The 14,654-nt window shown below is 37.3% G+C and overlaps 1 protein-coding gene across 2 annotated transcripts; it reads left to right on the forward strand.

The window, feature by feature from the left end:
* The first annotated feature begins 2,547 nt into the window (after nucleotides 1-2,547).
* Nucleotides 2,548-14,068, forward strand: LOC108415036 (SLAM family member 9-like). Of its 2 annotated transcripts, none has more exons than XM_017687987.2 (7): nucleotides 2,548-2,791; nucleotides 2,940-3,014; nucleotides 8,260-8,556; nucleotides 9,483-9,728; nucleotides 10,305-10,433; nucleotides 12,802-12,861; nucleotides 13,072-14,068. In XM_017687987.2, exons 1-6 carry the CDS (start codon nucleotides 2,698-2,700, stop codon nucleotides 12,816-12,818), a joined length of 858 nt encoding a protein of 285 aa, XP_017543476.2. In that variant the 5' UTR covers nucleotides 2,548-2,697; the 3' UTR covers nucleotides 12,819-12,861; nucleotides 13,072-14,068. The 2 variants fall into 2 exon arrangements, with proteins under 2 accessions (XP_017543476.2, XP_017543478.2); XM_017687989.2 differs by having other exon boundaries at nucleotides 2,548-2,716.
* The last annotated feature ends 586 nt before the right edge of the window (nucleotides 14,069-14,654 follow it).

The following is a 14,654-nucleotide window of genomic DNA, read 5'->3' on the forward strand; positions in this document are numbered from 1 at the left end:
CTAAAAAAAAAGCAAAAAAATCTTTACACTATGAGGATATTGACAAGTATTGCAAGTGGATTATTGTACAGAAAGTACTGCACATCAGGTACAATTATATTTCACATAGGTGTGGTCATGAATTCATGGTTCATTTTTGTAGGTGTGTAATGTCTAACGGGGGTGTGTTAACAAAACAGCGTCTGAGGGCCATTCTAGAAGACCTTGGGCTCCCCCTGCAGAGGAGGAGGAGAAAGTGATTCAATGCTGGAATAACGCAGAGTATTAACCTTGTTAATTTGTTAACAAAGTTATAAAACAGCATCTGAGGGCCATTCAAGAATCCTTGGCCTCCCCCAGCTGTTCCTACCTGCTAGAATTCCGCTTTGCACATGTTCAGAGGACGATCACAGACAGTTTGGCTCACAGAATAAGGACAAAAGCGGTTACAAACTGGCGCAACAAGGAACAGGGGATAAGGCAGGGGCAGTGATCCAGAAGGGGTTTGTGACAAACCTACAGAATAATTTTTGATTTGGAGCTACAGTGTCATAAGGTTTACCTCATAAAAAGGCTCTTCAATGTGTCAGTTCCCAGTGTTTGCCTAGAAGAGTTTATGAATAGTACTCTCACTTATCGTCATGGTTTGGTCATTGCAGTAGTACGAAGTCAGAAAGATGAAGCTGTGTGCTGCTGCAGTCATACTGTACTGAAGGTCATACAGGGGTTAGCAGCTTGGTCTTGCCAAGTCTCCTATATATTGTGGCGTCTGCCACTTGCTCCTCATTTTAATAGGGGCTTTAGGGGGGTGGTAAAGGTACACCAGCACTTGCCTCCCTCTTCCAGTAAAAGGAAATTTGTTTCTGCTGTTATTCTTGTTATTGTTAATGGTGTTTGCAGGGTTTATACACCAGCTTGACTCCAAGGTCAAATTCAAGCACTTTCAAGTTTTTCCAGCACCTTACAGCTGTAGTAAATTACATACACACACACATTTTCTAAGCCGCTTCTCCCTCTGGGTCGAGGGGGGTGCTGGAGCCTATCCCAGCGGTCATCAGGTGGAAGGCAGGATACACCCTGGACAGGTTGCTAGTCCATCGCAGGGCAGACAGACAGACATACATACATACACAATCACACACACACTCACTCACTCACTCACACCTAGGGGCATGTCTTTGGACTGTGGGAGGAAACCAGAGAACCCAGAGGAAACCCACGCAGACATGGAGAGAGCATGCCAACTCCACACAGAGAGGACCCCAGTCACCGGTCAGGGAATCAAACCCATGCCCTCCTTACTGTGAGGCAACAGCGCTACCCACTGCACCACCGTGCCGCCCTATACAAATACATACATATTCAAAATAATGTATTCACTTTTTATCACATTCAAAGAGATGGTATTATGCTATAAACAACCAGAATTGTGGTAATAGCAGAAGGATAAGAAATTAAAGGAAAACATGTTTTATGTTTTAAAATGTGACACCTATTTGTAAGTAGACTTTCCTTGTTCTCTAACCTTGCTGAGTCAGAATAAAACAATTACCCACAAAAAATCCTTGACAAAAAACTTCACTTCCAATAAATTCTTTACTAAAAATGTTTAAAATAACAACATTCACCTTTGAAGTGGGCAGTCAATCAGCTCTATAACCCTTTTCCACAGTACTGAACAAATGAAAACAATAGGAATAGTGGCTACGACTTGAAAACAGACTGGCAGATTGCAGTCAAGAACAAACTCTTTCAGCCAAGTCTTTTAAATCAGTCAACAACCCACATGGTAAGAAGAGCCATTTCTCCTTTCAACAAAAATCAAACAAACTTGTAAGTCACAATATTACATTTTATGTCCGTTTTAACATCTTGGCTGTGAATATGACTCAGCATGCATTAATGTACTAGTATAACGCTGCTGATGGAAAAAAATCTAGTATCCTTTTTTCAGTTTTTGACATAATTTCAAAAATTGCCTGTTGTGTCATTTCATGAAGATCGGATCCATTGACTTACATTAAAAGTAAAATGTAATTTTTCCTTCTGCTGTAAAGTTCCCATTTTGGAGATACAAGGTTTTCCTATGACACCAGGGATAAACTAAAACATGTATAATATAAAGCGTAGACTTACTCTGCTTTAAGCCTAAGCAAAACTATAGCCGCACTTCTCGCATCTTCGGCAGGAAAATTTTCAACAAAAGTATAATAGTTTCTTGTAAAATGTCCCTCAACATTTGACTCTTTATGACGCTGAGGTCAGATTCTCTTTCTCCAGCAAACACTGTGTATGTTAGTTTAAGATTAAGAGTCAGGCCGTTTTGACATGTTTAATTGCCCCTTGGTGTGAATGTGTATGTCTGCCCTGCGATGGACTGGCCACTTGTCCAGGGAGTATCCTGCCTTTCGCCCAATGACAGCAGGGATAGGCTCCAGCACCCCCCGCGACCCAGAAGGAGATGCGGCTTAGAACGTGTGTGTGTGTGTGTGTGTGTGTGTGTATCTGAATGCGTGCTTGTGAGTGTATTGCGTCATCTTGTGACTGTAGTAGGAGAGCGGATGTGGTGGTCCTGCAGCGCGTGGAATTCCAGCGCCTGGAATTTTTTACTTTCACTTTCAAATTCTCTCCGTTTTGAGAAGAGAGTGAAGCTGCTTGAGTCGTAGTTTCTCTGTGTTTGCATGTCTCGCACGTCTCCACTGAAGAGGGTCTTTGGTGATGTATGGAGAGGAGCTGGGTGGGCGCTTTTCTGCTGATTGCATTCGAGTAGCATCTGAGCTGAAGAGAAAAGGCGAAACACTTCGTCAGTCTTGTACGTGGGGGGTGGGGTGTAGTGGGAAAGGGCGTTTCCAGCTGTGCTTTACCAGCTTCAGCACGGCAGTATCAGGACAAGCTGTTTACAGTATGTATATGTTACATTAGTTACTGTCGTTCATTTTTCTTGGTTTTCTGCTCCTTAGTCCAGAAACTCCCTCACATGACGGCGATGGCGGCGCAGATGATCTTTGTTCTCTTCAGTTTGGTCTCGATCACAGGTAAAAACATTCTGAACTTCATTACTGCCTTTCACATCAGAGAGGTCCACCTGCATTGTGTCCAGTAATCATCCTAACTGTTTTCACATCGTACATCTGTCATTTAAACATGATACAGTCCTAATTAAGTTCAAGGGACACTTAAAGTATATAGATTATGAAGTCAGTAGGACTTAGTGCAGATAAATAGCCTTTATGTTGTAGCCTATAGTACTGAATGTCAAAGGCTTTATTACACAAGCTGTTTTTCTTTATATCTGAACTTCTTACACTGTAATTTCTACAAACACTCAAAATAGAAAACTTACTAAATTACCAAACTACATACCATATCAAATAAAAGTCTTAATAATGAAATAGTAATCAGTTATTCTGAAGTCTTCAACAGCCACTCTCTGAATATTATCCAAGCATTCCTTGCTCTTTGGCTAGTTCCATCATGAATTGTGAATTTCCCCGCTGTGGGACTAATAAAGGATTATCTTATCTTATCTTATCTTATCATCCACAGGTTATATCACATTAGTTTTTCTTTGCTTTTTTGCTTTAAGCTTGTTTTAACCCAAAAGTATGAGTGAATGGATTTTTTATGCATTTTACAAATCTTGTTATTCCAGTCATGATGGTGTTTTGTGTTGGGGTTTACTGATTCATTAAGAAACTAATTTTATGTTGAAACAGAGATTGGAAGACGGCCAGTTTTGCAGGTGTAAACACGTTGTGGTTAACTAGTTTGTTATAAAACTCACACTGAAAGAGATGCTGGATTACTGCCAGTTTTGAGTCATTAAACTGGTTAATGCTGTTGTGATTAATAGTATGATCTATAGCACAGTACTACTGGATTAATTGGAACCCTGGATAGTAAGATACAGTACTTTGACCATAAAGTAAATAGTTTATTACACAATATTGGGGGAAAAACACAAAAAAATATTTTATTAATTATAAAAATGGAAATACTGGCTAGTTAACTATACCTGCTGGTCAGCTTTTTCAGTTTGAGCCAGAGCGGGACAGTTAAAATACAATGACGATGGTAAAAATGCTGCTGTATAAAGAACTCTACTTTCATTTTCTTCTGAACACTTGGTCATCAGTGTTTCCCCAAAATATTTTACATCAGAAATGTTCAATGCACTGCAGCATTGCTCTCAGTGCATTCCTTTATCAGCTGAACTGTGCAGCAGCTTCACATGCTATAAGGTTTTTCCCTGTGAGTTTATTTTTGGCTGCAAGCCAAGGTTTCTATCAATCAATCAATCAACCTTTATTTAGTCTTGGAGAACATTGAGGGTGCCCCTCATTTACAGCGTTGCTGAGTTAGTACAGAGTAAGTGGATTGATAATGTGTAAGAACATATCAGATGATAAAAGTAAATTTAATAAATGAACACTCAAAGATAGAAATAAAAAGTGAAACCATAATAATAATAATAAAAAATACATAAAAATGTAATAAAAGAAATAAATAAATAATAAAACAGAAATTAAAACATACCTAAGATCTTCTTCTTCTTTCGGCTGCTCCCTTTATGGGTCGCCACAGCGGATCATCTGCCTCCATCTTGCCCTATCCATTGCCTCCTCTACTTTCACACCAACCATCTCCATGTCCACCTTCACTACATCCATAAACCTTCTCTGAGGTCTACCTCTTCTTCTGCCCGGCAGCTCCATCTCCAACATTCTTTGACCAATATATCCACTATTCCTCCTCAACACATGTCCAAACCATCTCAACCTGGCCTCTCTGGCTTTATCTCCAAACTGCTCCACCTTCACTGTCCCTCTGATCTGCTCATTTCTAATCTTGTCCATCCTTGTCACTCCCAACGAAAATCTCAGCATCTTCATCTCCACCACCTCCAGCTCAGCCTCCTGTCTTTTAGACAGAGCCACAGTCTCCAAACCATACATCATAGCAGGACGCACTACTGCCTTGTAAACCTTCCCTTTCACTCTTGCTGCTATCCTTCTGTCACACATCAGCCCTGACACCCATCTCCACCCACTCCATCCTGCCCTGCACCCTCTTTTTCACCTCTTTTCTACACTGTCCATTGCTTTACTACTGCTTTACATACTTTTCAGCTACACCTGACTTCTTCATACAGTACCACAGTTCCTCTCTTGGCACCCTATCATATGCCTTCTCTAGATCCACAAAGACACAATGTAGCTCCTTCTGAACTTCTCTGCACTTCTCTACCAACACTCTCAATGCAAAAATTGCATCTGTGGTACTCTTTCTGGGCATGAAACCAAACTGCTGCTAACTGATCTGAACCTCTCGCCTTAGCCTTGCTTCAACAACTCTTTCCCACACCTTCATGGTGTGGCTCATCAACTTTATACCTCTGTAGTTACTGCAGCTCTGCACATCACCCTTGTTCTTAAAAATGGGGACCAGTACACTGTTTCTCCACTCATCAGGCATCCTCTCACTCTCCAGGATTTTGTTAAACAACCTGGTTAAAAAGTCCACTGCCTTCTCTTCTAAACATCTCCATACCTCCACAGGTATGTCATCTGGACCAACTGCCTTTCCATTCTTCATCCTTTTTAAAGCTGCCCTCACTTCCACCTTACTAATTCTCTGTATTTCCTGATCCACTATCTCTCCCCCCGTCGTCCTCCTCTCTCTCTCGTTTTCCTCATTCATTAGTTCTTCAATGTACTCCTTCCATCTACTCATCACTCTCTGTTCACTCACTAGTTCATTTCCCTCTCTATCCTTTATCAGCCTAACCTGCTGTACATCCTTTCCAGCTCTATCTCTCTGTTTAGCCAAGCGATACAAGTCCTTTACTCCTTCTTTTCTGTCCAGCCTCTCATACAGCTCATATAGGCCTGAGCCTTTGCCATTGGCACCATTCTTTTCGCTATGCGACTAGCCTCACAGTACTCCTGCCTACTTCCTTTTATGTAAAACATACATAAGATGTAATGGTTAATAAAATCAAGTTCAAATAAAATGAGGAAGCTAAAAAAATACTCAAACAAATTTATCAAAATGACAAATATCACTAAAACAATAATAATTAATATAAGAATGTGAATACATAAATAACAAGTAGATAATAAAATAATGAAAATAACAAAAATGGTAAGAAATCAGGTAAAACAGTTGCAGGCAGAGTGGAGGTGGTTAGAGAGTAGAAGTTTAGATTGAAGCACCACAAAATGCATTTCTGCTGTATTTTGGAGGCTGTAAGTACATTATCAAAACAGCACAGGGGCTTTTTACTCTCTAGCAGTAAAGTTAATGCTTTAGTAATAATAAGTTTGTATGTTCTCCCCGTGTCTGCGTGGGTTTCCTCTGGGTTCTCCGGTTTCCTCCCGCAGTCCAAAGACATGCAGTTAGGCCGTTTGGACATGCTAAATTGCCCCAAGGTGTGAGTATGTCTGTGTTGTGTATGTCTGTCTGTCTGTCTGCTCGCCCTGCGATGGACTGGCAACCTGTCCAGGGTGTATCCTGCCTTCCGCCCGATGTCTGCTGGGATAGGCTCCAGCATGCCCCCACCGCAACCCTGAGGGAGAAGAGGCTTGGAATGTGTGTGTGTGTGTGTGTGTGTGTGTGTGTGTGTGTGTGTGTGTGTGTGTGTGTGTTTGTTCATAGAGCTATTTATATAGCTTTCTCCAACTTTACAAATTCCATAAATCATAAATACATAAATATGGTCAAAAGTATGTGGACACCCAATTATTGAGTTCAGGTGTTTTAACGACACACACTGCTACCAGGTGTATAAAATCAAGCACGTAGCCTTGAAGTCTCCATAGACCAGCACTAGGAGTCGTATAGGTCACACTGAAGAGCTCCGTTGCTGTAGTGTGGAACTGTCATAGGAGGGGCAATACAGCAAACATTGTCTTTCAGCCCTCACAGTGCTCACATATTTTGATTTTTTAATTGTCCATTGCTTTTATGTCTTGTAGACATATATATTGGCTGAGCTTCAGCCCTTATTTTCAGGTAATTAATGGTCAATATTCTGGGAATAAACCATATGTCCACCCATGGACATACACGTTAGTGTTAAATGTTTTCGTTGCAATTGACATTAAAAAGACATTTTTTGAAAGGTGTTATGAGTTAATATGAAAAATTTTATAAAAGTGTTAACATGCATGTTTAAACTAGTTTTGATCCAAATGGCCTTCTATACCATAGTGCCAACGCCTGTCGAGGAAAATGATTCCACTTATTATAATGAAAATACAAAAATTAACTTAGACACGGCTACTGCAGATTTCAAAAATATTAAATACACACTCCACTCTACAAGCGCACAAGTCATTCAAGTTATTTAATAATTCAGATCTCTATTTTATTAGTAATAGGTGCAGTCCTAAAACCAGGGGTGATACAGCCATACACATAATGTTACACTGAACTCCTACCAATTGTGTCTCTTTAATGGGGGAGTCTCTTTACTCTTATGGACTTCCTTTGGTCCTTGTTTGATTCCTGATTTGCATTTCACCAAAAACACTAAAGAGTTCCTTTTTATGTATTTAAATTGTTTTCACCTTTATAAATATACGTGAACAGTTAAGCTTATTAGTGTGTAAATTATGACAACAGTGTTTTCTCTGTGTTTTATTGTAGTACCTGGATTGTTGTGCATTGAATGGCAGTGATTTCTGTATGACAGCGTGTGCATTGTAATGACCCTTGTGTTCACTGTTATGCAAAAAATATTTAGGAGATTTGATGTGTGTATCTGGAGATTAGAGCCTGAACTTTTGGGTGAAGCGTTATCCTTTTGGCAATTGATAAAAAAGGTTTGGGAACTGGCTTTAGAGTATTAGTTTTTTTGTGTTAGCAACTGAAAAGGTTTTGTTAAATGTGTTTTTGCAAATGAGAAAAACTGCAATGGGATACCACAATTTTTTCCAACCTCTACATTATTTAATGAAGCACAGCTCCTGTAAAAATATTTTATATGAATTTTTAAATAATGTAACAAAAATAATGAATGTAAACTGTCATAAAATACAGCTAAACATAATACGCTTACATTTCAACTTAATAAGAATATGACCAAATGTTTTTGTTCAGTGATGTGTTCAGATTGGTTAGCGATTCTGTTCAACTGGACGTACAACTGGGCGAGTTTACTGCATTATTCTGGTTTTTTAACAAAGCTAATAATGTTTTTTTTTCACACTTGAAGAGCTAAATTAAAACAAAATCTTTCTAATATTTTCTAATGCTATTTTTTTGCTGTCTCTACAGAATCCAGTGACGTGTTCGGACTTGTTGGAAATTCTGTTCAAATGGACACACAGCATCCTGTACCAGAGTTTGATGACTTATCCTGGCTTTTTAACAGAACTAATACTGTTCTAAAATATTATCCTGAATTTAAAAAAACTAAACCGTCTACTGCTTATGAAGGCAGAGTGGAGTTCAATGAGGAAACCTACAGTCTGACACTGAAGAACTTACAGAAGACTGATAGTGGACTGTATGAAGCTAAAACAGCTGGTGACGTGAACAAAGTTGTTGCTGAGTACAGACTCTCTGTGTTAGGTGAGTCTTACAGTATGAGAGGCAGGAAAAGTGCATTCCTGACACAGCACTGCTGCTCTGAGTCAAAATCTTACATTCTTCTGTCCTATATTTAACCACTCTGCTGCTTATTATTAATAACTCTGCTGAGATCTAAGGTCTTAGTTAGAACGGACTGGTCATTTTAAAATCAAATAGTGATGTTCAAAACACATAAATTATCTGTGTTGAGGTAATTACATAAAGTGATTCATTACAAATGACCAATTACTTTTCTCAGACTGTAACTTTACTCACTACTTCCTGTTAAAAGTAATCTCACTGCTCATTAGTATAATCTAACATTACTCTTAAACTCCATGTAGATAGTAAAATACAAGTGACAGTGCAGCAGCCCTTTCAGTACCTTTGAGAGATTTAGAAGTGAGAATTGGGAAAGAATCAGCCGATCACAATAATAAAAGAGACACATGACATATCTAGTTATACTTGATTAAAATGATTTAAAAAATACAAATGCCTCAAAATAAGTGATTATGAATAAGAAGTAAGATTATGAATAAGATGAACCAGTACACTGTTGGCTTTCTGTGTGAGATGTTGCATTTTATGGTTCCTGTGAACAGGAGTTAATTTAACTTTTGGGCTATTTAGTCTGTCTATAATATTGTATGTTTGCAACCACTGTAAGCTTCCTTGAGTTACTGAAAAGTGCTGTGGAATAATACTAATAATAATATTTATTATTATTATTATTATTATTGTTGTTGTTGTTGTTGTTGTTGTTGTTGTTAAGTGATCCTGTTTGAGTCCAAACCTCAAAGTCTAAGTTTATATGATTTTATGAGGTTCTGAGACAGACAGATACTGAAGTCATTAATTCCTAATAATCTCATTTACTGTTGTTCAGCTTTCAGTGCGGTTACTTGTATGTATGTGTGATTCAGATCCAGTAGAGGCTCCAGTCCTGACTCACCAGCTAAACAGAGACACCTGTAACATCACTCTCACCTGTAGAGGTCATGACCTCTCTATCAACTCCAGCTGCTATTATGAAACCTGTGAGGAGAAAGAAGAGACATCACATGGAGGCGTCACCCTTTCCCTGTCTTTCAATGGCAGCTCCATCATCTGTAATCATAGCAACCCAGTCAGCTGGAAGACAGATGTTTTGGAGATGAGAAAACTCTGTGGTAATGGTACACACACACGATCAAACACAAACACATTCCATCATTTGCCAACCCAACGTTGTAATATTAATAAAAATTAATCTTATCAAATTTGATCTTAGCTCCTTTCTGCTCTATTTTATTTTACTTTTTACATAATTTTACTGAACAGCTAAAAGAGTTTTAAATGTTTTATTGCTTATTTTCTTTTAAATTCTTTTGTTTTAATTTCTAACATCCAAAAATTGTAATTTCTGATTTTGTTTTGTTTTAGTTAATACATTTCATTTGAACATTCACACACACACACACACACACACACACACACACACACACACACACACATACATATATATATATATATATATATATATATATATACACATACATACATACATACATATATATATATATATATATATATATATATATATATATATATATATATATATATATATATATATAATTTTTTTTAAATTTCTGTTTAATTTTTTAATTCCTGTTTTTTAATTCCTTGCTCAGCTACACTGTAAATAATGATCAACCTCAATGTATTTCCAAATAAACATTAATTGATTGATGGTTTTACCCTATTAGGAAGTAAACATGAAGAAACCCATGGCCCAGACTCCAATTTAACAGCGCCTGTCATGGTTGGCGTAGTGGTTTTCATCATTCTTCTTGTTGCCTTCATCATCATTTACCTCCACCGAAAGAAATCAAGAAGTATTGCATTTTTATTTCCACTGCATGTTCAATTTGAGTGTAAACAATCATCATTATCTTTCTTCACAATTTTATGTCAGAAAAGGAAAAAAAATTGCATGGTTAGTTAACACAGGTGTTAATCAAAACCTTAGCTTTGAGAAAGTTTTCACATTTTCTCAGAAAATCAATCAGTTGGAGGGGGCTGTTTTATTTTCTTAATCAGATGCAAAGTATGTTGTTTCATTTAATTATATTGCATGTTACTGGAAATTTGATTGGATGTTTCATGAAATTACGTAAAGTTGAGATGCTTGCAACTGTTGCGTCTGAGTTTCAAGTATAATGCAGGATGCTTTAATTTCATGTAAGTTTCAAGCAAATAAAGTTGCATGACAGTTTCACAGTATAAAGGCAACCAATGGCATCTGAATTCGGCACCTATATACAACCTTCTAACTGTTCATTAACAACAAACAACTGTTCAGTGTGAATGCAAACTAGACGCCTGTCTTTTTTAGTGCTAAATTTATTCTAAGCAGCCAGTTTATTCACTGTGATTGGGAAAACAGAGTAATACTTTCAGTATCAAACTCTATAAGTCTGTGTCTGTTTGTGCCAAATCTTTCAAACATTCGTGTAAAATATTCATATGCGTCTAGTACAAATAACAACAGTGTAGATATCTACTGCTGACAAAACAAGCACGTTTGTCACAAATACAGTTTGACAATTTACAGTTTAAGTTCTGTTGTTGCAACCTGCCAAACTTCAAGTGTAGATTTTAACTGTAGGTGGAAAATAATTTATTAAAAAAAACATTTTGCTTCTCTTTATTTAAAAAAAAAATAAAAGCAGAAAACAAATAGGGGAAAACTGACCTTGTATTGAACTAATTTGTCCCTCCCAAGAGTTTCTTTCATAACTTTTATAGCTTGCAACCCACACAACCAACTGCACATTTTAATAAGTTGCATAAGTAATAATTTAATTAACTTTTAGTAAATATTACATTTTGTCTCATAAAACTTCTGTTTTGACTAATACGCAATGAATTTGCATTAGTAAACATGTCATTTTCACCTGTATAAAATGAATTTATAACAACATAAATATAACAAGAATCTCAACATTTACCACAGTTCCTCTTCATGTATTTAGATTACAAGCTAAATCTACTTTCCACACATTGGAGGGAAATTTGCCAAACATTGTATATAATGCACAAAGCGTATTCAGTAGAGTCACGGATGTGTGAAAGAAAAGAATGTGTAAATCCTATGTTCCTAAAATGTTCCTCTGTAAATCCTAAATTTGCGTGCCTTATGGTAAAAGTTAATGGCAATCTGAATTCTTGCAGGTGTGCTCATATAACAGGAGTTAAAAAGCATGCCATGATTCTCAATCTAAAAAGATCAAAATGAACCTTATAAATATATTGCTTATTTAGCTGAGTGGATGTACATGCATAATTGTAGATTACCTGCATCACTACAGGTGCATATAAATTATATAAAAGTGTGGCAGCACCTCACAGCACACAAGCAGTTAAACATGCCAGTAATCCTCATTTATGAAGGACCAAATGTGTAATTGCCACACTATTTGCTCTGAACGTCACAGTAAATCTGCTGGGGCCCACTGTCTCTAAAGACACCTGGATTTTATTGTAATGATATGTACATGGCTCTTCATGTGTTGGGCCTGTTCATTATTCTTTAAGGCATTTTTGTCTTGTAAGGAGGAGGGGACTTGGTGGAAGTACAGTCCCAGAAGCTTCAAGTTTGCAAGTAGTCTAATTCAGAACTAAGTAGTCTAATTCAGTAGACAAAGATAAATAGGATGTATCTGTAATCATAAACCACATATATATTACAGCAGAATAAATTAGTTGCTATGCAAGTGGATTATCTTTATATCTAATCTTTTTAGAAATATGTTCTGAAAAATGAATAACTTGTGCTTAGTAGTAAAGTAGTAAAGTAGTTATCAGAAGTTTAATAAATGAAAGGGGGTCTCTGACTTTTGCACAATATGCATAATCTGTTCTCATAAACTGAGAATGTGAGAAAAGTACATATTTTATTTGATACAGTTCTGTCCTAACGGAAAGCTCTTTAAGATTATTTCCCAACTTTTCTCTTCAAATTAGTTTAGATTCTGGTTTTGATTTATTGCTATAGCCTCTGATAACTTAAGGGTTTAATTTGACTATTTTTGATTAAACAATGCCTGTAACTTGGTTAAGTAACAGTACTATTTATTCTAAAGCAGTCTTTAAATTTTGCAGCACATTCATTACATGTGTAGTTGCTTTGAATCTTGCTTGGTTATTGCTAATACTATTTTTCTATTTATTTGTGTCATAACTTTTATTGAAAATATTCAGGAACAGTTAGCCTCTGAGGAGCCCAGTGTCAGTAACACCTATGAATCAGTTCCAGATCAGGTAAGGAGAACGAAAAGCCTGTTCATTCAATTAGAGCCTTTAGAGTTTAGAAGCTTTAGTGCTGTTATCCATACAAGGGTCTGTGATACCTTTGTTGGCTGAGAAAACCTGCAAACATGTTTTATGAAATGATCATTCTTGGATTTCTTTATTTAACTGTGAACTCTCTGAATATTAATTAGTTTTGTTTGTTTTGTGTCCTTTTAAAAGCATTTATGCTGCAGCATCTGAAGCCAGCAAAGCTGTGAATCAAGCCAAATTGGATGAAGCCACATCAGACATGAGAAATTAAAAGTCACTTTGATTTACACAGAAGATTGCCAGGGATTTCACAGCCACCTTATGGGAGTCCACAAAAGTACGACTGGCCATTCTCTAATTGGGTGGGAAAAATGCTGAAGACAGCCAGTCCAAAGTCTTAGGTCATGAATACAAAGAGAAGCCCCCTTCATAGTGCCTTCAGATGTTGCATCAACTCAAATACAACATTGGAAATTGATGACAACTAATATCAGGGAACATTTAGGGTTACAAAAAAGATGAACATATAGATCATTGTAGTTTATTGCGTAGCACTGAATACATGTAATATGTAAAGGATGAATTCAGTCTAACCTCAACAACTTTTTTCATTTAATATTTCAGTTTACACTGAGATAAGGTCATAAAACTGAACAATTCCAGTCTTGCATGTGTTTACAGATCTGTGTTTAATACAGAAACCTTTTCTATGTACGTATTTAAACAGGACTGGCTCTAGAATCTAGATTTTTTGCCTGGCACTGATAGTCTGCTCTGCTTTCCTTTGTTACAACTCTCACTCTCTCTCTCTCTCGCTGCTGCTGTGTTTTCCTGGGGTTCTGGACAGGGTAGAGGGGCGCGCTCATACATATTACATCACGTAGCGGCCCAATGTATAGACAGCCTAGGTAAGGGGCGGCGCCAACCCGTGTATTTCAGTTTTGTGTTGGGGAGACTAGTGTAGTCAGTGTTTTGTTTTTCACTAGGTGACTGACTCAACGAACTAGGGTAGTTTTATTTTTCGTTGGTTTTGATTATTTCTTTCCTTTGGCGCCGTCCAGGTCCAGAAGTCCATTTAGTTTTTCTTTTGACAGATATAAATATTGTGAATATTGGTGACTTGTTATGTGTGGAGGGTCTCACTCACTCGTATCTGGTGTGGTGTGAAATAAACAGCACAAAAGACGCTGAACTTGTTGTGTCTTGTTCCTTCCCGGTTCGTGCTGCAAACATCACATCGAAACCATGTTACTGGCCCCTTTTCCCCTAGGCTTAACCATGGGGTCATAACACAGGTCATTACAAATTTTGTAACAGATCTGTTTATCAAGAATTTTTCACTTAATGTAAAGGGTAAATGCACTCAAATGATGAAAACAAATGGAGATGTTTTTTTTTAATTGAGGAACAAAAATATACAGCTGTTTTTTTTAAGGGCTGTATTTTTTTAATGTACACTAACATTATTAACACTGCTCTTTGAGTCATAATCACTTGTGAATTTCAGTCCTCTTTTATTAACAAGAATTTGGATCACACAGTGAAATAAAGATTGAGAAAACAGTGCAGATTCAAGACTGTTTTTCCATCCAATTTGCTTCATACAGTCCACTATCAGTCTTCTACGAGATTTTCACTGTCAAACTGTAGGTGTCCTCATTGAGCTCTACCCTATCATTGTAAATGGGATTCTTTTTTACTTTGGTAAAGGATCCTGTGTATCCAACCAAACTGAACACATTACGCTGGATGCTGGACTGAGGTGGAGGAGT

This window comes from Pygocentrus nattereri, chromosome 19 (genome assembly GCF_015220715.1).
Source record: "Pygocentrus nattereri isolate fPygNat1 chromosome 19, fPygNat1.pri, whole genome shotgun sequence".
In the NCBI taxonomy this organism is placed as follows: Eukaryota; Metazoa; Chordata; class Actinopteri; order Characiformes; family Serrasalmidae; genus Pygocentrus; species Pygocentrus nattereri.